The sequence below is a fragment of the Betta splendens genome, chromosome 14 (assembly GCF_900634795.4).
Source record: "Betta splendens chromosome 14, fBetSpl5.4, whole genome shotgun sequence".
NCBI classification, from domain to species: domain Eukaryota; kingdom Metazoa; phylum Chordata; class Actinopteri; order Anabantiformes; family Osphronemidae; genus Betta; species Betta splendens.
This window is the reverse complement of record NC_040894.2, coordinates 4,704,881-4,727,045: the sequence shown is the minus strand read 5'-3', so window position 1 is coordinate 4,727,045 and position 22,165 is coordinate 4,704,881. Positions and strand designations below refer to the sequence as shown.

Here is a 22,165-nt window from a genome sequence, read left to right as displayed (position 1 = left end):
GGGCTATTTTAAGTCAGAAGACTAGAAAAGTGAACTAAACTGAACTAACGAGCGTAAGCGCAAGACATGAATTAATTCGGTAACTACGATTGAAATCTTATTTTTTAAAACGCAAGCGGAAGTCCTGCGCCCTGTGCCGCTGCTCGCTTCCCTCCGTCAGTTCGGAGGCAGGATGACAGCTGAGTGGATCGCAGAGGAACAGCAGCGCCGTCTGAAACGCTTATCACAATAACTGCCAAGTTCCGCTTTAAGAAGCAGCCCCGACACATTTTGTTCTGTGTGACGCTTCCTGGTACCAACCGACGGACGGGTCTGACCCCCCCAGAGGACGCGAGCCGTTCACCTTGCGGATATATCGTCGGTTCTTGTTTCAGGTCCGTGTCCGGATGTGGCAGCGGTGCTGGGTTTTCATGGCGTAGGCTCCTCTGCTGAAGCAGGACACTGTCGATGTTCGGAGGGTCGGAGGAGACCCTCGGGTCCGCAGCTGAGCCCAGGAACAACAACTACTGTTAAACCCACCGGTTCGGTGCGGAACATGATCGACTACACGGTTGTGCAATAGAACCGAAGGAGCTGCCGCAACCCGTCCCGACTACCTCCGAGCCCGTCACCGCGGATAAACTGGGCTTTTGTTTCCTATTTGAAAACTTTTCCAGCGACAAAGGGAATATTTAACTCCTGGCCTTGTGTGTGTGAGTGTGTGCGTGTGCGCGCGCGCGTGTATGTGTGAGAGCGCGTGAAGCCCTGCGCGGACCGGGACCAGCTTCACCATGACGGGCAGCACCCCAGCGGACATGGTGAGAGCCGAACTTCCTACTCCACAGTTTACCTGCACACTTGTTCCCACAGAACCTCGACCAGAACGCCACGGGGGTTCTACTTCCTGGTTCTGAAATCTGTGCGGGCCCAGTGTGCTAATGAAGCTTGACTTAACTGCTCAGAAATACAGATGTTTTGTGATTTGATGTGTTTATGTGGGATTTGGACTGGAATTAGTAGATTGTTTCTTTTTAATTTACTGGACCTTTGCCCATATTTAGCATTCCTCTCAGCCTGTCATTCACAATGGACCTTAATGGACCTTCAGCATCCAAATACAACATTAGAAACAGGTTGGCGCTTTTGAGGAGACCACTTTTCCTATTGCTGACGCCGATGTAGACCTTTTGATGGAATCAGACTCTAAAGCGACAGTAAACTTTGACCTTTAAACTGTTGTCATCATCAAGTGACTCTTATATTATCCTCACATGTCTTTTTTATTCCGTCCGCGCTGGCTTATTGACCGTGGTGTGTATTATGAACTCTCATCATAAAGATTTACGGCGGCCTCTCGTGGGCAAGCTATTCCGCAAATTAAAAGGCGTATAAAATGCATTTTACCCCGTCGTTGACATAATTCGTCCCCTCTGTTTGGCAGTTTTATGTCTGTCATCTTTGCTGCTGGTGTGTGGTGGCTCCAAGAATACCCCCTGGTCTATGTATAGAAAGGATAAACCACGTAATGTGCCCCTCCGTGGACAGATCACATCCCAGCTGTGCCTGTATTCCTGCCCGTTCAAGTTCAGCTGATCCCCTGAACAGCAGGTCTGATATGTTGGCAGGATGTTGTGATAATACTCTAAGGAAGATAGAGGTGAGTCAACTTCTGTGGACTATAGCTTTCAATAGTCGTCCTTTGCAAGGAATTTTCATGGCTTATCGAGAGAATCGTGAGCCAGATCCTTCGTTTTTGGACCTGTTAGCGCTGGTAACTAAATCCTCATGGAGCCTAAGGAATGCTCATAGAAGTCAGCATCTGTGTGGAGCTTCAGCCGCGGGGTCATAGGTCATGTTGTGCGTTGTGTTTACTAATGAGGTGTTTCTGTTTTGGAAAATGACCTGTATTTAGGCTCCAGAGCCAGACCAGTTCTGTGTGCAGTCTTTCTCGGAGGGACTATTTGCTTGAAGCGGGTACACAACCATCAACAACAACACGTTCACCTAAAAAGCTGGGTTGTTTTTAACAGCCTCAGCCTCTCATTGCTTTTATTTTGTTTCCTGCAACGTCTTTGCAAAACATGCAGACAGCATTGTATCATTTCATAGGTGCTGAAAAACAAAGCGGAACTGATGTTTTTTTTTGCTGTGTTGTTCCAGAATTAAATGAGTGAGGTCAGGGTTGGTGATTGTGACAGAGCAGGCATAAAATATGCCAAACGTTCAAAAGTCAGTTACAACATTTCATGTCACGCAGATGTATTTATTGCTTTATAATTGTTGCCCACAATTAGAACAGCTGTTATTAGCATGTAAACAAGTAGTTTTTACAAATTCTTCTGTGAAATAAAGGCATATCCAGGTTGGATAAGATGATATGATGACTATTATATCTACTAGTACAGTTTTTCTCCAGTGTCAAAGCAGTATCAGTTCAAACCTACAGTTTCCCACTGAACCTTCTTCCTGTGACACACTGAAACCCTGTCAGCTGCTTTTGTAGCACAGCCTGATCTGTTGTCTGACCGTTTCCCTGTGGGACAAGCATCACATTATTATCGCATCATTTTCCTCCACTTTCTGGCATGAATTTAATTTCTCACAGTGTAAAATAAAACCATATCTTTTACTCTCTTGGACATTGTTTTAATGGGCCTTTACTCCGGCAGTAGCTGTTACTTTCAGGCTCAGGCAATTTACATGTCTGCAGCAAAGACATAAAGGTCAAATTCTGCACGTAAGTGAGACGTTTCAGGATTTGGGCCAGTTTAGATTTTGGAATAGTCGCTTCTCTTTGTGACATAGCTCAGTCACACATTTTAGGAAATGTCAAATATCAGCAATCTGTATTCAGTTCGTCCTATGTGGTTGAAAATCAGCAGCAGATGCAGGTTTTCATTTTCCCCATTTGCCCCCAACCCTCTGTCAGTCTGTAGAAAGATCAAGTGTATGTGCACACATGCTTATAAAGGCTGTATAGAGTAGGAGTGAGAGTAGGAGTAGAGGAGATGGCTGGTTCCAAACATTGTGGGTGAATGAATCTGAGAGAAAGAAAATCAGAAGGAGCCGTCTCCACTCTAGAGAATGGAGGATGGGATTTATTTCAAATGGGGGAAAACAAAGGTGGGTGGAAAGGATGGGGTTGGGGTGTGGGGCAATTTACTTTGCTTCAGGCATACCTCAAAAGTGCTGACAGGGGTGAAATGGTTCACATAGCAACAACAGGACATTCTGCTGCCTGTATGTTTGACTAGTGGAGGGAGAGGGTCAGGGTTCGCTGCAGGTAACAATATGGGGGTTTGTAACAATGAGCAGACGAGTAGCGCTGATAAAGCGGTGGAAGAATCAGTCACCTGAGTGTAGATGAGCCCAAGGCGAGAGAGACAAGGCAGGAAGATATATAATCAAAAACAAGTGGATTGAGGTGGACGAGGGTCCTGTCTTTCAGTCACGCCTTCTCAGTTGTTCTCAGCTGATCGGGGTTGGAATCCAGCGCTGCAGCAGCTGATGAGATCAGAGTAGCTGCACAAGGTTTTAATAAGAAACAGTGACTCACGAAGTTCTGTCAAAATGTGATAAACATCGACTGCTCCACCACCACCGCCGCATCAGAGTCAAGTGAAAAGGAAGCAAAGGCCAGTCATTACTGATTCTATTACCACGACTTGGAAAAGAAAAGTGATAAATATTCCTTATTCAATCAGGAATAATCAGAATGCCCTGAGTCTCCTAAACCGTCGATAAATGCTAACATTTGCAGTTGTTTCCTAGCACCTTAGTGGCTTCAGTTTAGTATTTGTATCAGCGAATTTGCAGGCGACCCCAACATCACTGAGAAGCTCATTTGGTCCTGACATACAGTAACATGAAGCATCAAACACTGTTACTTAAACACAATTACACACTCACTCAGGGTCGTACAATACAGCGCCATCCTTTTGCAGCAGTGAGTGTGTGTTAGCGAGTTGGAAGCGGTGATCACAGCCCTGACTCAAGCGGATCATGAGGTACATGTTATTCGTCTTGAGAAACTGCTGTTTGTGTCTCTTGATTTAAGCAGTTGTCACAGTAACAGTTACGTCCCAGATAACCGTAATTATCAGTTATTCTGCTGATTGTTCCATTTACCAGCTCAGCAGGACACAGTGTTTAAAACCCGTTGTGGCTAATATTCATTTGAGTGCTCCGAAAGCCGTTTATAGTTCATCCACTCGTTTTCTGCCCCTGGGGGTTCGCAGACGGACAGAGTCACAAAGGAGTCAAAGGTTAGGGTCAGAGGTCAGCAGAGTGTTGGCCGTGCATGAAAGAACAATGGGAGAGGAGTCCTGGCTGGTGGAACAGCGCTCTCTGTTCCTCTTCCCACTCGAGCTTAGCTCAGCACGTATGACAGAGAGAGGTCCGCAGGCGTTCCTCAGCCACCGGCAGGAGCTGCTGACGGGGCTTTGACTGATCCTCGCAGAGGGTGAGAGGACGCTACTGGGTCCTGACAGCGCCAGTTGGATGAAGTATGTCAGCGAATATGTGTGGTACTGATGCAGTGTACTGCGAGTCTGAGTCACAGATCAGGATTACATCATCTCGCCTGGGCGCAGGAGGTGACATATTGACTATGACAGTGTCACATGAAGGCCTCGGAGCGCCCCATGGCAGCGCTGAAGGTGTAGGAGTTGTACTCCATTCACATTAATTTTGAATTATTCACATTTATTGGCATCGGTAGAAAATGAAATACAGCTGTAGTGCTTCCATATTGTGTGTTGTGTTGTAGCTGTTTATTTGGCCAGTAGCTAATATTAAAAAAGCTTTTGTCAAGCGCTGTACGTTCAGTCCTGTGATTGAGTTGAGGTAATTTAGTTCTATTGATGCATGTCTACAACACCCACAGGAAACAGTTTGAGAACCTCTCATCCATTGATTGCTTATGTAACTCTTTGTTTGACCATATGTCTGTGTGTGATCTGTATTGTTGCATGTGTCTGTGGATGTGTGCCCTTGATAAGTAATGATGGGCTGGACGACAGCGGCAAACACAGTCCCGAGTGTCTTCATTCCATTAGTTCATAGTGGAAGTGTGTGGGAGACGAAGCCCTTATAACCTTTCTCATATGCACTTCGTTCAATATTGATGTAAACCTACTCAAGTTAAAGTGAGACTTGCACTTTAATGTACTGTATAAATTGGGCTGAAGTACAAAGCCTGAAGGGCAAAAATGTGTTTTTAAAGTCTGGTCCGTAACTGTCAACATTCTGCTTCCCCTTCTCCATTTTTCATGCTTCTCATTCTGCTCCTGCTGGCAATTATTTATAATTTGCTCTCCATGCATCCTATATAGTGGGGTCATTAAATAAGTGAACCTGCACCATGCGTCTGCTCCTAGTGTACAGTTTGCAATCATCATAGAGATGCAATACTGTAAAAGATAACCTGGTTCTGTGCATGTGCATCACATGAAGGTTTTATTATGACAGTAATGCATTTCAAAACGCAAACTTCTAGACTCACCGAGACTAAATCTTGAAGAAATCTCATCTAATCTATTAGGTCTAAGGTAAAGCGTCAGTGTTGGTATAAGGAATTATCTCAGAGCTGCGCGATAGTGAGGAATGTGTCGATCTACTTCCCCATTTTAGGGGCTGCTGAGCCAGTTCTCAGTCCTCTGGTCCTGATCTCACTGGTGGAACATGTAATTGTACGTCCTTGAACATCACATAGATGCAGCTGTGATGACGCCACTGCTTCTATTTTGCTGCTGCCCCACGTTCGCAGCACTAATTACCGATTCTTTGAGCACTTGCAAATTAGCAAAAGTCTCAGAAGCGAAGTGAGGAGGCTCTTCAGCTTCTATTCCGAGTGTTAGCCGGAGTCGGAGCATGACATGAATGGGTGGGTGTGAGTGTGAGTAATGTGCAAACTCTCAGATGATGTTAGCAAAATAATCTCAACCAGACTTTGCCTGCAGCGTCTTTTGAGGAATGTGTGTGTATAATGTATTTATGCCTGTGCAACATTTGCATGAAGAAAAAAAAATCTGCAAAAGCCCGACTTGTTCTTCCTGTTGAGTGATGTTGCTGTTGTTCTCTGCCAGTGGAGTTACACCCACTGCAGTTCACCTCTTCTCCAGATAAAAGCTGAGAGGATAAGCTGCATGTAAAGGCTGTTTGCGCTCCTGTAACACCACAAAATAAGAAAATGGCTTACTATCACCTTTGAAGAATTGAAATTCACAGGGTGCGGAACTGAGAAGAGGAAGAGAAACTCGTAGAGAAAAAAAGGTCTTGGTGAGGAAGACGATTAGACCGACGAAGAGTCCGAAGCGAATGTGAAAGAATGCTCTGGCCTCATCCACATTTATGTAAAACAAAAGCACAACTGGAAAAAAACACACAACAATTTCCTTGTGCACTTCCCTAAATGAGTCCTCTCAGCTCAGAGTAAAGCATATCCAGCTAATGGGGCTATTTATGTTAGCATGTACAACAAGCTGTGCACCTTCCTCGTGGTTCTGGGACGGTCTCCCATGTTTAAACGCGAGCTGATATTTGATCGTTTTGTGGCAGACGCACACGAGGAGCGGTGTGCAGACCAGACAGGTCAGACACGAGATACGAGTCACCCAAAGGTCGGGCCTCATCCACCGGGTGTGCTACCGGCATCAGCTGACCTCAGGCATTCACATGCTGGCCTTGACCCAGGCCTTGTTTACATTCTGAAACATATACGGTCCGACACATCTGTTACGAAAATACATTTCATTTCTGCAAATGAATAAAGCTCAAATCTAACACGCTGCACTTTTACAGAGGATGATGCTCTTATAGAGATTATATGCATGAAGAAGAATTACCTCTCACTCCAAAGGGTCAAGGGGCACTTCCTTGGCAACGCCTTAGCGAAGTGTACCGGCGCGGTGGTTGCTAGGCAGCCGCCCCAGAAGCTGTGTGTCCTATCTACTAAGCACTAACAAGAGGCCTAATCCTCGGCTGATAACCTCAGCCGCCCTCCATATTGAGGTCTGAGGATCTGCCGCTGTGTCGCGGTCTGAAACGGCGCAAGTGCTGCTCATTTTGTCACGCGGCGCTCGTTTTAAACACGCTCCCATGTGTTTGTTGTGCCCGCGACATGCGGTTTGTATTTCATATTTGCGTTCGTGAGCTGCGAATTTGTGTTATTGCTCATTGCTGAAAGGTTGTGAGGATAACGGAGGCAGCTGATGGTAAGGAAATATGCAGAAAAAGGGACATTTGCTGGGATTAGAGGTCACAGGGAGTTAAAGATAGAGCCTAACGAGGAGGGAGCTGTGTGAATGGAGCATTGATGGGCCATGGAGAGAGGGTATATTTGGCCTTCATGCTGCCTTGCACAAATTTGTCACTGCATGCATGTTGGATGCTATGGCGCAGTCCGACTATGAATATCTGTAATGATCCCAGCGGGGTGTGTGTGTGTGTGTGTGTGTGTGTGTGTGTGTGTGTGTGTGTGTGTGTGTGTGTGTGTGTGTGTGTGTAGCCCAGCCTAGTCGTAATGACGCGCTGGACCTTGGTCTAGAATCACTGAGGGGCTTTTGTTTCTCCTAATGAGGAAGAGTGGGCTTGTGTTGAGGGAAGCTGCGCAGTGTCAACGCGCCCAGAGGACATTAGCCCTCGGCGTGCTATCGTTCAGCGCAGTCGCAGGTTTGTGAAGTGGTTTTCTCAGAGCCATAGTTCATTTGGCTAAATATACAGTTTAAAGCGGAGCGGCGGCGCTCACTGACTTTAGAATCAGTAATCTGGGCTCGCGGCTTCGAACGCTCGGATGTTTGTGGGCGAGTGACTGGCAAGTTTTCGCTAAGTTTAGCCGGCTTCCATTTAGCTTGGCACCGGCTGGTTTTTTATCTAAAGGCCAGCGTTGAATAAAGGGCTGCGTCTGAGAAGCCAGAAGTCCTTCATTTGCAGCCTTGAGAGAAGACAACACTTTATTATACTTACTGCTGTAAACATCTTAATTATGGTGGAGGCCAAAGGCCGCATGAAACCCCTAAACAGCAGCCGAGGGCTGATTATATCAAGCGTCTTCCATCCCTCCTTTTCCTGCCTGTGTCGAGCAGCGCGTGTTCTTCCTGATGCCTTTGTAACGCGTCGCCTCCAAACATACGCGATGCCTCCGCGCTGCGGCCGACAACAATGGGAGGACGAGGCCGCATCCGCCGCGTCCGCTCCTGTCGCTACATGCACATGCTTCATTCCTGAGCAGGGCTGCAAAGCGGTGCGTGCACTAATACCCCCGGCTCTCCTTTCCACTGCCATCTGCTAAATTCCAGCACGGAGGGCATTTTCGCTTGGCAGCGCCCTCTCTCTCTCTCTCTCTCTCTGCCATTTCCTACCCCTCTCGCCCCCAACCCACCTGCACTCACCCCCCCCCCCCCCCCCCCCCCCCCCCCCCCCCCCCCCCCCCCCCCTCTGCACACATGGCATCATGTGAGATGTGACTGCAGGGCAGCGCTCTCTCCTGCAACAGAAAGAAAAACTGCTGCTGTGGCTGTAAGTGCAGCGTCTGAGCTGTCCACCCCCCCCCCCCCCCCACCCCCACCCCACGTTACATCAGCTTATTCTTTATATGTCTGCTAAGGCTTTGTGGAATCACAGTAATGGGAGAGCAATAGTAATATGCCAGGCATTGTGCTGGTGTTTTCTATGGGGAAAAAAGGCAAACAAAGGAAACACTGGTACGGGTTTGGGGACCAGAATTGGATTTGCCCGGCAAACACGCTCTGTGAAATAATGGATTCTGAAAGGTTTTCTCAACACACCGAGAGGTGTGAACGTCATTACGAGCGCCTGATACGTCCAAACGAAGGCTCCGTGGGCCGTGGAACGAGTCTTTCACATGGGGCCGTGACGGCCGGTAGAAAAGAACGGCTGCTATGATGATGCTTCATAAACTGTATAAATGTTTTGTCTATTAGGATTCACCCTGAGCTTATAGCAGCACCTTCCACTTGCTGAAGCTATACATTCAACATAGAAGTACAAGCTGTGAATGTCACAGTAAACGGGGGAAAGCTTGACTCTGGGAGGAACAACGTCCAGCTAATTCTGACTGCAGGGACTGCTCGCTGCCAGGAGACCACCTAGGAAATAAACAGGGGGGGGGGGGTTTAGAGACGCGGGGGCGCCGCCGAGTGCGTCGCTCTCCTGGGAGGGGGTGGGGTGAGGTTGGTGGGGGTCGTGCTTTACTTGACTCCAGAGGTCAGAGCAGGGAGGAAACTGATGGAAGCTGGACGGACAGGAGGCCCTGCCGTCAAAAGCCTTGCGCCCGTGTGTGTGGTCCCTCCATGTCCACATGTGTGGAGGCCACGGCCTTTGGGTTTAGGCCCAGACGTGCAGTAAAACGGCTTCAACTGCTGCTCTTCCTTCCGTCTTTTGCACGGCTCGTATCTGGATGATCTGGCCCTGATTAACGCTCCTCGGCTCCAGAGGTGCTCCCTCTAGAGAGAGGAGAGATGATACAAAGAAAAGATCGAGTAGAAAAGAAAAGTAGGGACGAGATAGTGTAGAGATAGCGATGAGAGAGAGATATAGATATAGATCTCGGTCAGAGAGAGAGAGCGAGAGCTAACGAGCGAGCAATAGCTAGATCTCTCTTCTAGCTAGTATCAAGAAAGAGAGAGATAGAGAGAGAGATAAACTAAAAGAGCAGAGAGTAGAGAGGAGCTCTATATCGCTACCTTAGATACTATATCTCTCCTCTCTCTCTCTCTCTCTCTCTCTCTCTCTCTCTCTCTCCTCTCTCTCTCTCTCTCTCTCTCTCGCTCTCTCTCTCTCTCTCTCCCCCTCTCTCTCTCTCTCTCTCGCTCTCTCTCTCCAGCCGTCCTCGTTTGGCTGTTTAGCACCTCGACCTCATCTCCTGCCTTGTGTTTCACTGGGCGAGAGGGACAGGCAGTCTAGACGCTGTCAGAGGGGTAGAGACAGAGGAGAATCGATTGAAGCGAACAAGAGCAATTTCACGTCTCGGCCGCGACGGCGTCGAAAGCGGCGCCTCTCTCCCTGCGCCGTGTGCGCAAATATTTGTGCATTCATGCAAATGTGTGAAGCACCGAATACTTAGTGAAAAGGAACAGGTGGAGTAGAACTAAGTGGATTTCATTGCCTTGTTCACCTTCACGCCGCCTCCTCTCTCCGCCTCTTTCTGACCTTCATCCTCCTCTCTTTGAGTCCTCTTTCACTCTGTGTGCGCTCACTCTTGCAATTTCATTTCCTCCCCTGGTCTCTCTGTGATGTGATACATCGTCCTGCAAATCAATGTCTCCGTTCTGACAGCGTTGTTGGACATCGCTTGCCCGATCTTGTGCTAACCACAGAGAACCACCATCATACTTGTGGCTAGTTTTCTTACTAACCGTGCTGCTGTTTTGCTGTTGTCTGACAGTGTGTCATTTAGCAAAAATGAATTAAGGACTCGGTCGCTGTAGATAAACGAATAAAATCGCATACATCCCAAACGTTTACATCTGGAAGCTAAATCTAATGCTGTAATTGGCAGCCAGCTATCGTCGGTTACTATAAAGACTTGAAACATGGTATCATGGCTCTGAGAAAATACGCTCAGCAGTGTCTCCAGAGCGTTTTGATTTATACGCCATATCTTATCTTTATGGCAGGCTAAACGAGCTGCCTGCTCAACGGAGATAAGAGCACTGTCAATAATCTCATCTCTCTTGACAAGAAAGCAAGGAAGGGTATCGCCCCGGCTGTCAGCTCTTCTGCACTGGTGCCACAGCAGTGAATCCCAATGTCCTGTTTCTTCCAGCCTTCCAGCTGAACTTTACTCCACTTCTGGAACTCTTAACTTAATTTTCACGCGATGCCTGCGTACAGTGACTTAGCTTGTGGAGTGTAGTTTCCTTTTGTTCTGGTTTTACTGTGGAACAAAGGAAATGATAAGAGGCAAACAACCAAATAGCTTATCTAATGAACGCTGCAGCATGTGATGTGGTCCATCAGCTCCGCGCCATCACTGTTGCACAGTAATGGTGGATAAGCGTCCCTTTGATCCCCCCGCATCCTCGCTGCCTCCCATCACAATGAGGGCTCGCCAGCGGGTACAGTAGCTTACTCTTAGACGCGCCGCGCGCTCGGCATGTTAATTCGTTTGGCTCCGGGGCGCCGAACAGCCATTTTGAAGGCGTGAAGTTGACGGAGAGGCACCCGCGCGAGGCGGACGAGCTTCAGCCCCTCGTGACAGCCCTGATCACAGAGAGGGGGCGATGGGAAGGACGTCTGATCACAGGAAGCTACCTGGCGTCTGTCAGGAGGCGGCGCCGGGTTTTTCACAGAAGACGCCGGCAGGAAAATGAGCTTTACCTGCGCGCGTGTGTGAAGTGAGGAGGGATTTGGGGGTAATCTGCATGTAAACGGGAAGAAAGGAGTGACAGACAGGACGGGGGGGGGGCTGCTGAGCGCGCTGGAAGCAGTTGATCATGTTCCTGACAGGAAGGAAATGAGAAGGGAAAAAAACGAGGAGCGGAGCGGGTTCTGACTGAGACGAGGAAGTCGGCGAATGAAAGGACGGGTCTGGTTTAATGGCGGTGCGAAAGGCGAGGGCTCGGGGTGAAATGTGAGGGATGCCAGGGAAGCTGAGCAACGAGACACGCTGCGTGAGCGATCGCAGCGCGAGCAGCTGAGATCCAAAGTTCTAACTGCAGAAAGACAAGAATGCCCATAAACCATCCACTCTGACGCTAGGGTGAAAATGGGGAAGATATTAAAATGCCAACATCTTTAATACAAGTGTCTAATATTTATAGCATGCATTATGCATTTCTAGTCTTTTTGCCGGAACTGTAAGTGGAGTGTGTCTTACTTTGCAGAGTATTAGATGCTTCTGTGCAAGACAGAAATTTAACAATGCTCTTAGAGCTGTAATGCGGTCATTATATATCCAGGAAGTGCTTTGAAAGGTCTGTGGTGCTGGCTTTTACAGTCTCTCCCACTGTAGTACTCTGTTTAATGATTGGTGAGCACAGCCGAGTCCAACAGGAAGAAGGCCTGTGTTTTACACCCTCCGAACGGAATGAGACGCACAGGAATGGAAACACCGCAGGAATTTGTTCTGGGGAAAAAAAGGACCATCACTGCGCTGTTTTTTTAAACATGTCGCACCTGCAAAGCCTGTTGTTTTTTGGCCCCATAGACATTAGCGGTTGTGTAACACGTCTGTAATACTGTATCATCACTCGTTAGCAGGCTCGTCTCCTTTCTGCATCCAGCCATTCTGGAACCACCTCTGTTTGTAGCTCTGCTTCGGTCTCCACCGTCTCCTGACACAAACATCTGTCTGGACGTTCACCTGTGTTTGCACATCTGCATGGCTTTTCTCAACCGCTGCCTGCTGCAGTAGAAAGGGAACAGGAACCAAAGCTGCTGCTTTCGCTGCCTTGACTCGAGCCTTGTTGAGGGCAGAAGACGCTAATCTCTGGTTTTACTGGCGTAGACTTGATTAGACTGGACGAGAGGCATGTCTGCTATGTCTGAGTGATCATAGCAGCAACTGCAGCCCAGGATGGTGTGCACGCTTTGGCAGACCATCGCTGTTTGAACCGTGTGGTGGCTTCAATATAAAAGCTTTCTGGAAGTAATTAGCTTTAGGGTTGTCATGGTGTCAGTCAAATAAATACGATGATATATATAAAGTTTAGAACAACATCAGTAGGTGTGGTTCAACTACAGCACAGACATGTAATAATAAGGAAAAGCTGACTCGTTTTTAGCATATTCCACAGTTCTACATGGGTCAGATGATCCGACCTTTAACCAATAGATAACCAATTTTTGCATTTGTGCAAAAGAGGCCAGAACAAGCGAAGCATTGTCAAGTATCCAGTAAAAGCCCTGTTTGTGTGAAGGCCTGTTTGAGTTGCTTTGTAACTCCGTTTTGAGGATGTCAGGTAGTTCTGCTCCCTTCCAGGGTGAAAATAGTCGCCTCTCACATTTACCGTCGCCACGTCGATATGTGTCACATCCTGAGATAAATATTAAAGAGAGAAAGTCAAAATGAGAAGAAGTTTGAGGAAGTAGTCACACGCTGGTGGTATTAATGCACTCCCCCCAACACTATTAGACACGCGTACTCACAGACGTTGGGATTACAAATCCTTGCCTCAGGCTTTGTTTCCCAAATAACGCTATTATCAGTCAGTCACCGTTATATAAGCGCTCTCTCTCTCCCTCTCTCCTCTATGTATGTACACAAAGAAAAGAGGCGCATACAAACAAAAAAAACAACTCTTATTATATTCACTATGTCAAATTCAAATTGAGGTTATAGCAAATCACGAGAGTTTCTTTTCTTGAGAGCTCGCTGATAATTTGAACATCTGAGGAAGTGAAGCTGCAGCTTTTGATGCGTGCGTGGAGGCCCGGCCATTCAGCGTGTTTTTAATTAACGACAACACTGGCTCCTTTATATAATTTGTATGCTAATAGAGGCCATTAACTGCAGTAACTCTCTATGCCTTTGCAAAATCACTCAGAGCTGCAAAACTGTTTTATGTACTTGAGTAATTAAAGATTGGACGAGGCTTTTTTAGGCCCACACTTTGGCTTCCACTTCCATTAGGGAACGCGTTTGTTCACAGAGTTCCCAAGAAGCATCTCACAACGCCGCCTATTTCTTAACAGTCTGAGGTCGACGGCGGTGCCAGAGAGGAAACTACTACGAGTGACCACCAATAAAAGCGAATGAGCGACTGATGACTCGTGTGGGATCCGTGTTTTCAGTCTTGAGTCTGGGATTTAATGGGCGAGTTAAAGCCTCCAGCTGGCTTATTTTAGACAGACCACAGTTGGGATAATCACCCACCTCCTCTCTTAAATTCATTCATAGAGTGAGGAATCCCAGCAGAAAACAGCGGCTAACCTCGCTGCTCTAATATATTCCCACAGGAAGGCCTCCAGCTCTAATACGTCGGCTCCTGCTATGGGCCTGCAAGACTCCTTAATGCACTTATAAACACCCCCCCCCCCACACACACACACACAAACACATAATATTGCCTAGAGTAGTGCTCTGGCAGGAATAATTATAGACGGCGGTGCATTTCCTGCGCTCCACCGTGTGCAAACAGTGTTTATCCGGGAGCTTTTTGCCTACTTCACGTGTTTACGCCGTGGCACTAGTTGGAAGCAGGGTCACATTATTGTGCTGTCTGAACGTCTGGGCGTTCATGCTCACAGCTGCTGTACAAGGATGTTCCAGCGCCTGATACGAGAGCCGGCGCTTCCCTTCGCGCCCTCACGCTGGGGAGCTGCGACGCCATGTATTCACCACGTGCTCGGAACAGCAGGAGCTCAGAGCGCTGGTAGAAAAGTGGATTTGCCTTTAGATATGCATATAGATGTGGAGTTGATGCATAAATGCATGAAGCACCCCCCACGTACCTGGAGCTGCTGCATTTGTTATGGGGACTACATTGTAATTGAATATAATCCCTTTGCAGAGCGGCGTCTGGGGAGAAGGCACAGAGACCCTCAGGGAGAGGGGGCGAGGAGAGGAAGAGGAGCAGGAGGCACCTTGATTCAATCAGCATAAGGCAGTTGACGCGTTAAGGCTTCCAGATCCGGCAATGATTCACATAATGAGGACGCGTGGCTGCTGCCTTATTATAGTTTTTTAACTTGCGACGCGTCTCTGAAAGGAAAATAATTGTAGATCCAGAGGCTGGAGTCGGGCAGGTTGATAAGCCCAGTTTACCTTGTTTAATTGAAGTTTGCTCAGCGCCTCCCGCCGCGCCGACCTGCATTCCTCCGCTGTGGACCGTGTGGGGCGAGGGATTGACAGGGTGGGGGGGGGGGGAGAGAGACGGAGTGAAAGCGACAGGCCGAGGGAGGGAGCTGCTGCAGGAGGAGGGAGACGATGTGATGTGACAGTGGAGAGTGGGCAGGAGGGAGATGGAGGGGGAGGTGCAGCTATCTCGTAGGTGTTATCAGGTTAAGCCACCCACCGCTGGCTGTCGCCATGGTGACACCATGGCAACCACCAGGTGTTCAACCAGGAACGGCCTTACGTGAAGGCGCATGGCATTTTAAGGCTAAATGTGAAGTTCTTCTAATCTCATGGAAGCAGCTTAACCCGCGTTGGGCCACAGGGTCCGCGGGGTCGGAGCGGAGGTCAAATGTCGCCGCTACCGATGATCACATATGGTTTTCGTACGTACGTCTTCATGGGTCTCGCGTGTTAGAGCCGTAAGCTGATTTGATAACGTGCTTACAGAGATGTCCGTCTCGATCCACTGGCGCTCGCGCTGTTACATCACCGCTCTGTGTGCGACTGGGTTCGGACTGACAGACGCTCGGCACATGGCGGCACAGACGCAAGAATCACACACACACACACACACACACACACACACACACACACACACACACACACACACACACACACACACACACACACACGTGCCCTGGCCACGCGCGCACTGCGGGCCAGACACACAAGTACAGTAGAAACGCGGCGCAGACCTCCGCTCTGGCTTTTAAAGGCACGCGGCCCATCCTGCCAGTTAAGAGATCAGCTCTGATCTGTGTCCTAATGCCAGGCAGCTGGATTCACATGCATATTAATGCTTCTGCGCATCCTGACAATTTAAAACGTGCAGTACGGGAAAAAGAAATCCAAGAATTTGGCCAAGCGTGAAATAGCAGTGTGCTGCGTTTGATAATGAGCAGTTTAAGCGGTTTCTTCAGCGTTTTACAGTCTAAAGGACCGTGCGCTTATCTCTCCACCTGCCCTTTCGCTTAAAATTGTAATTTTTCGATGCAAAACTCTGAATAAATGAATATGTCGCACTGGTGTGGTACAGGAATGTCAGGGAATCTCAAAGGGGCCTGTTGGGAAACGATGATGGCGCCGACCTCAGCAGAAAGGAGTCATCGTTAGCTGGAGGTCAGGATGCTGGAGGTTAAGATGACGGACTGAGGCCGTTCCACTAAATGTTGCTGAAGTTTCCTACTTCCTGATGTAACACGGCCGATCGTCTGACGACTGGCTGAGCCGCTCTGACCTCAGACTGGAAAGAGGAGTCACCTGAGAACCAGACTCTAACGCTGTTGCTCCTTTATTACCATGCTTGGCTTCACCAGTGGCCACTGGGAAAAGCAATTCAGGGCAAGTTGCACATTTTCATTATTTTAGTTTTCCCAAAGCTCCCAAGTTGTTCCTGTTCCTGCGCTGTGGGCTGTTTGTGCAGCCAGAGCCAAGTTTAGTTTATTAGTTACAAAGGCATGTGATTCATAAGCAAACTCAGTCAGAATGAGCTGGCATCAGCCCAGTAGTGATGGGCAAGTACACCACTCGGATTCAGTCTCATGAGTATCAGGCAGGAAAAGGAACAAGGAGGAGGTGGCGGCTGATCCGAAGTTTCAGAACTGGGGACTGAAGGCAGAGGAACGGGATTAAATAGATGAGAGGAAAGTGAGGAGGAAGTTGGAGAGACGGGTGAGAGTTGATCCTGCGGAAGGATGCTCCTCTGAGGCCTCACATCCTTCTCCTGTTACCGATTAAGTTACTGGGCTGGAACCCGTGCGCTTCCTGAGCCGACCGTGTGGGACGCTAGTTGTTCCTCCTTCTCATTCATCCGCTGGAGTGTTCGAGCGCGCCTCTGACTCACCTTGTGTTCTACCTGCCTTGCAGATAAACCTGCGCCTCATCTTAGTCAGCGGGAAGACGAAAGAGTTCCTCTTCTCTCCCAACGACTCGGCCGCGGACATCGCCAAACACGTGTACGACAACTGGCCCATGGGTGAGTAGCGCGGGTCGGACAGCACGAAAACGGCCAGTACGCTGATGTTGCCATGGCAACGGTCTCGTCTCCGTCAGCTCACTGTCCTCGTGTGCTCACATTCCACATAGATGATCAATAGCAGACTCGCATTGAGCTGTTCTTATATACGTCACATTATTGCATAAGACCATCTGCAGCTTGTCTGGTAACGAGGGAGCCGCTAATGGACCCAGAGACCGGGTTCACGTCCGCAGGGTGTGTCGTTGTGCAGCGCCCGCACTCAGACGCCTGGTTCCTCCACGGCCCGGCGGCCTCCTCTGCGCACCGACCGTGGTCGCCGCCTCCGGTGTCGCCGAGGAGCTCAGATTCTCCTTGACGACGGGGCCGCGTCACTTTTGGAGGCGCGCTCGCGTTCCTCCCAGACAACGGACCCGAAGCCCCGGAGACCCGGCGCTGCCGGGTCCGGCGCTCAGCCGGAGACCAACATCTGGCGGCCAGACTGCGCTGCCGTGCAACTCCCCCTGCTGCCCCCCACCCCCATTCAAAAATGCCATCACTTTGTCTGCTTCTTCCCAGGCCACACCTTTCTGCGTGTGTTCCTCCAGCTTTTCTCACATTCTCCAGTGCGTCCCACAAAGCCCACATATTATACATTCAGTATGGAATGAGCCTAAACTACCCAAAATATCCTTAGTGCGGCTTTAGGTTGTTTTTTCCAGATTTCCTTTTTTAATGTTAGATAGAAAACATGACTAGTTCAGTAGATGAAAAACTCAAAGCATTCCCTCCGATATGAACGTAGTTTGTTTCCCTTAATTACAAGTTGTGTTTTAATTTAGTTTCTGTGAAGCTGTTTAGTCAAATTGTAAAATGCGTTTTGCACATTTTGCAGTTTATCATTTTACACTAATCATGATGTTTTATGGGAGAAGTCATTTTAGTGATAATAAGGAAGGAGAGTGAGATGAGATAAGCCAGAAATGAAATTGTATGAAGCTTGTATCTTGTTTGTCTTACGCTCTCTTTCCATCTGTCCCTGTTTTTCCCTCAGACTGGGAGGAGGAGCAGGTCAGCAGTCCCAACATACTGAGGCTCATCTACCAGGGACGTTTTCTACATGGAAACGTAACACTAGGAGGTGAGAAAACACACACAACCTGCGTGTTCGCAGGCGAGCGCACAAAGTCGCAGCGTTGTGTTGCTGGAAATTTCTTTTGCCGCTCTCATCTTTTTCCCCGGGCTGCAGAACAGAGGCACCTCAGTGCTCCGGACAAGCCCGCTTTGATGGCGAGAGGGAGGAGAGAGGAAATACAGAAAAAGAGAGGAAAGAGGCTGGTCAGGAGCTGCAGCGGCGTTAGAGCCGGTCTCAGGCAGCACAAAGAAGAGCCAGAAAGAGAGGGAGCCGTGAAAGCGAACGCCCTGAGTGAGGAGCCGTCCACTCACTGCTCCCTGGCCTCTCTCCTGTTTTATGTTTTGTTCATAAAACACTCATCCTATTACTGCCGTCCATCTGATAATTCCCTTATCGTTGCGTTTAACGTGTTTGCGCGTCGACACAGAATCCTCTTAAAGTCCAGCCAAAACTCACAGTGGGTTTGAAATGCGCACACGCACACGGAGCGCATGCATATCACAGCGCTGCGGCTCAAGCCCTTCTGGGGGTTGTCTGGAGCACCAGTGTTGCATTTATAAGGAGATAGATGATAGGTCGTGACGTCATCACATTATCTCTCTGAGTTGTTTGTTCACACTGATTTATCGTCCAGCTTCTGCTGGGTTAAATTTGTGAACTGTTTCCTGTCTAATTGTACTGTTTGAACGAGTCACTTGATACTGATGGTGAATGTCTTTGTGCAGTGTTGCTCATTAAATAACTTCCAACTCTCCCCCCACCAGCTCTCAAACTGCCCTTAGGGAAGACCACAGTGATGCATTTAGTTGCCAGAGAGACTTTGCCTGAGCCAAATTCCCAAGGTAACCAACGCTCCGTCTCCCTTATTTCCTTTCAGGGCACCTTTCACACACTGAGCAACTTTAAACATGAAGCTCCCAGCCAGTATTTATCTCTACACATGGCTTCTGTTTTAGGAACAGCCACTGGTGCAAATAATTGCCTCCCTTAAGTGGATCCCCACGATACAACACGCCGCGCAGAACACACAGCTAATGTAAATCATATTAAATGGCAGCTCTGTGTAGCAGGAGGCAGCTTTACGTAGAAACACGGACTGAGAGCTTTAGCTAGCGGGGATCTGGCATCACTTGACATCAAACTGTTTTATGTATTATTGACCAGCTGCAGCACAGCGGTAGTAGCTGTGGAGCTGGCCATGAATGACGATGGATGTGAACTATCAAGTATTTATGGTTAAGATAAAACTAACAAGACCTGTTTTAATTTCATGACATTTAAATGTTTGGCTGTTAATGAAACATTTAGGGAATATTAAGTCAGTGTGTGTGTGTGTGTGTGTGTGTGTGTGTGTGTGTGTGTGTGTGTGTGTGTGTGTGTGTGTGTGTGTGTGTGTGTGTGTGTGTGTGTGCGTGTGTGTGTTTCCAGGTTGGAGGAACAGGGAGAAGACCGGGGAGAGTAACTGCTGTGTCATCCTGTAAACACTCACCTCCGCCGCAGGCTCTGCTTCCTTTACATCGGTCCTCGCCCTCAACATCCCGGTCCTACAAACTCGTCCCCTGTCCTGGAGCCTGTCCACCATGCGAATCCGCATACAGACAAACCCACATACACACAACGATAGAATGACAGCGGGTTCCTTGAAAATGTATTACTAATAGAGATGATTCCGTGGTGGTATTTGATTTGTGTTCATCACTGATAATTAGGGGAAGGAGCTGGAATTGCATGTGTGTTTTTGTTTTCTTTCTTTCCTAATGTGCACCTTGTATAAGCCTTCTGCCTCACACACACACGCACACACACACACACACACACACACACACACACACACATGCTCATCCTCAGCGAGTCTGCGCTTCGAACTAGCTCCCCATTGTAGCTGGTTGTCATGGCAACACAGATCCCAGGTTTGTTATGTGTGTGGCCTTGTTTTCTCGCTGAGAATTAACCACTAACGACTAACCAACATACCTGTACAAGCGCGCGCGGCCACGTGCGACGCCCTGTCTACACGATGTCCCTCTTTAGACGTGCCTGACCGGAGAAGTCAACCCAGGACACGGTCACACACACACACACACACACACACACACACACACACACACACACACACACACACACACACACACACACACACACACACACCTGTGTCCTTCATACTGCCCTGCTCTGCATGTGACTCTAAAGGTCACGCCAGCGAGTCTTTCGCAGAGCGCTGCAGAGGCCCAGCACACCCTGCTCACATTAGACAGACACACACACAAACAGGCAGCAGTCCCGTCGTCATCGCCTGTTCCACGGCGACGTCTGCGGCTGTGTTGTGACAGTCCATGCATATTACTCATGTGACTGAGCTGTGGCGCCGGCTCCCTGCCCTCCTCTGTGTCCGCGCTCCGAGGAGACGCTCGTGCTCCGTTTTTAACAGTGTTGTGAAGGATCTCTCTCTGCAGCAGTTGCTTTCTAAGCAGGGAAACTAACTTGGAATAAATAAGTATCCCGTTTGTCTTAATTGGCTTTTTACTCTCTCCTTAATTATCTCGCTCGAGTCCGTTTTGCACAACTGATGCATGTGTTCCTTGATCAGATTAATGAAAATGTATAAAAGGTTTGTTTTATTTTATATTTTTCCAATGGAAGTAATGTTCCAAACTACGGTAACGTGTAGAATATATTTAATATGACTCTTCTATAGAACACGATGGCTCTAGACCTTGTTGATATACGGTATATTGGTGTTTAGTCTATGATTGTGTCTACGGTTAGCTTCTAGCCAGTTCACAGTCACTCGCTGACAACGTCTTGTGCTTAACAGCAGAAACCAACCTAATCATTGACAGACTGTAGTTTCATTTTTTTCTGTGCTTTGTTATAATTTTTCATGTTTATAATTTAATGTAATCCTTCTTTTTCCTTTATAAAAAGAATGCTTTGTAACAGCGCTAGGTCTTAAAAAAATGTTTATATTGATCAGGGTTCCAATCTGTACAGAGACAAACATTTTCAAACCGATTGTAAATAGCACTAATGCTCCCTCGCCCCCTCCAAACTTCAAAATGGAATACATCTGTAAACTAAATAAAGGTTATTGAAGTGCGCGGCCTCTTGTCCTCACTCCCTGCACTGAAGCCTTAAAACTTTTGACTGTAAAGCGCTGACGCACCAGCGCGTCAACACGAAAGGACTCACGAGGAAGTGAATTTCTGTAGAAATTCTATTCAGTTCTCGGGAAACCGACAGTGGGTTGAGTTGCAAAATAATCAGTCAAATGTTACAGTTAAAACAAATCTGCACAACACACACACAACTGACCCAGCTGATCCATGATGATGATGATGATGATGATGTTACATATTCACAGGGTCATAACTAGACATGTTGGTGCTTGGTGAGTTTGGACGGGACTGGGCTGAGAGACGACGAGGGACCCGTCAGGCCTCAATCCTGCTTCGATGCAGGAAAAAGCTACATGGAATTTCTGAAGCAACCCTGTCGTCACTTTGTTTGCGGGCCAAAGTGCAGCGGGCCGGGCCGTGTGGAACCACCCGCTGGTCTGAGGTCAGTCAACGTGTGACGGCTGCTCTGCCGCCTCCTCTGGGAGCCTGTGGAGGTTTCCCTCTGTCTCCACGCGGTGACGGAAACGTAAAGCAGACATTCAGCAGCAGCACAACTGCTCCTTTGTTACTGCGCACACGTAGAGCTGGCCTGGCTGCCGACAGAGAGGATTGTGGGTACAGTAGTTCTGCTTAAGGTGAGACTCTGTAATGCAGTAGCGAGCATCTGCGTGAGTCAACATTTCACAGCGTCCTTTGAATATTTGTGACATTTACAGCTGGACTGTATCTATAAACGTGACAATAAAAATGAAATGGTTTCACATCTGTGGCTCCAACACCAGGCTGTGAAGGGAACATGACGATCATGCGGCTGTCATCAAGCTGCACTGCTGTTACTGGTTGTTGGATGGGTTAAATCTGACTCAACTGCAGTGATAGTTCAGCAAAGGAGTTTCCTTGCATGGTGCGTTTGAGGATCCTGCCATCTCCTGGTGAAATGCATTCATCGCATCACGACAGATACACAAAAGAGTAAATTGGATCCGCACCTACACGCGTTTCAGGAGGTGCTGTTCCTTCACCTTCTGAATTCCACGTATTTCTACTGACAATCAGCCAAACAATGTTGGAGATTTGAGCGGATTGAGCTTTAAGATGTGAAGGACCACCTGTGGCGCCACCTGCTGGTGTCCTGCTGATGGAACAAGGCCCTCGACAGGTGCAGCAGAGAAAAACAGCTC

General features: G+C 48.3%; 1 protein-coding gene across 1 annotated transcript; it reads left to right on the top strand.

Moving 5' to 3' along the window:
- Window positions 1-143: 143 nt before the first annotated feature.
- ubl3a (ubiquitin-like 3a) lies at window positions 144-20,964 on the top strand. The gene is made up of 5 exons (XM_029173639.3): window positions 144-797; window positions 16,646-16,754; window positions 17,788-17,874; window positions 18,633-18,710; window positions 19,297-20,964. The coding sequence occupies exons 1-5, from the start codon at window positions 771-773 to the stop codon at window positions 19,347-19,349; spliced, it is 354 nt and encodes a 117-aa protein (XP_029029472.1). The 5' UTR covers window positions 144-770; the 3' UTR covers window positions 19,350-20,964.
- Window positions 20,965-22,165: the final 1,201 nt, after the last annotated feature.

Coding starts and splice junctions, on each gene's coding strand:
- ubl3a (XM_029173639.3), top strand. CDS start 771: ATGACGGGCAGCACCCCAGCGGACATG. Junction 16,755..17,787: donor GTACGACAACTGGCCCATGG/GTGAGTAGCGCG, acceptor TTTTTCCCTCAG/ACTGGGAGGAGGAGCAGGTC. Junction 17,875..18,632: donor TGGAAACGTAACACTAGGAG/GTGAGAAAACAC, acceptor TCCCCCCACCAG/CTCTCAAACTGCCCTTAGGG.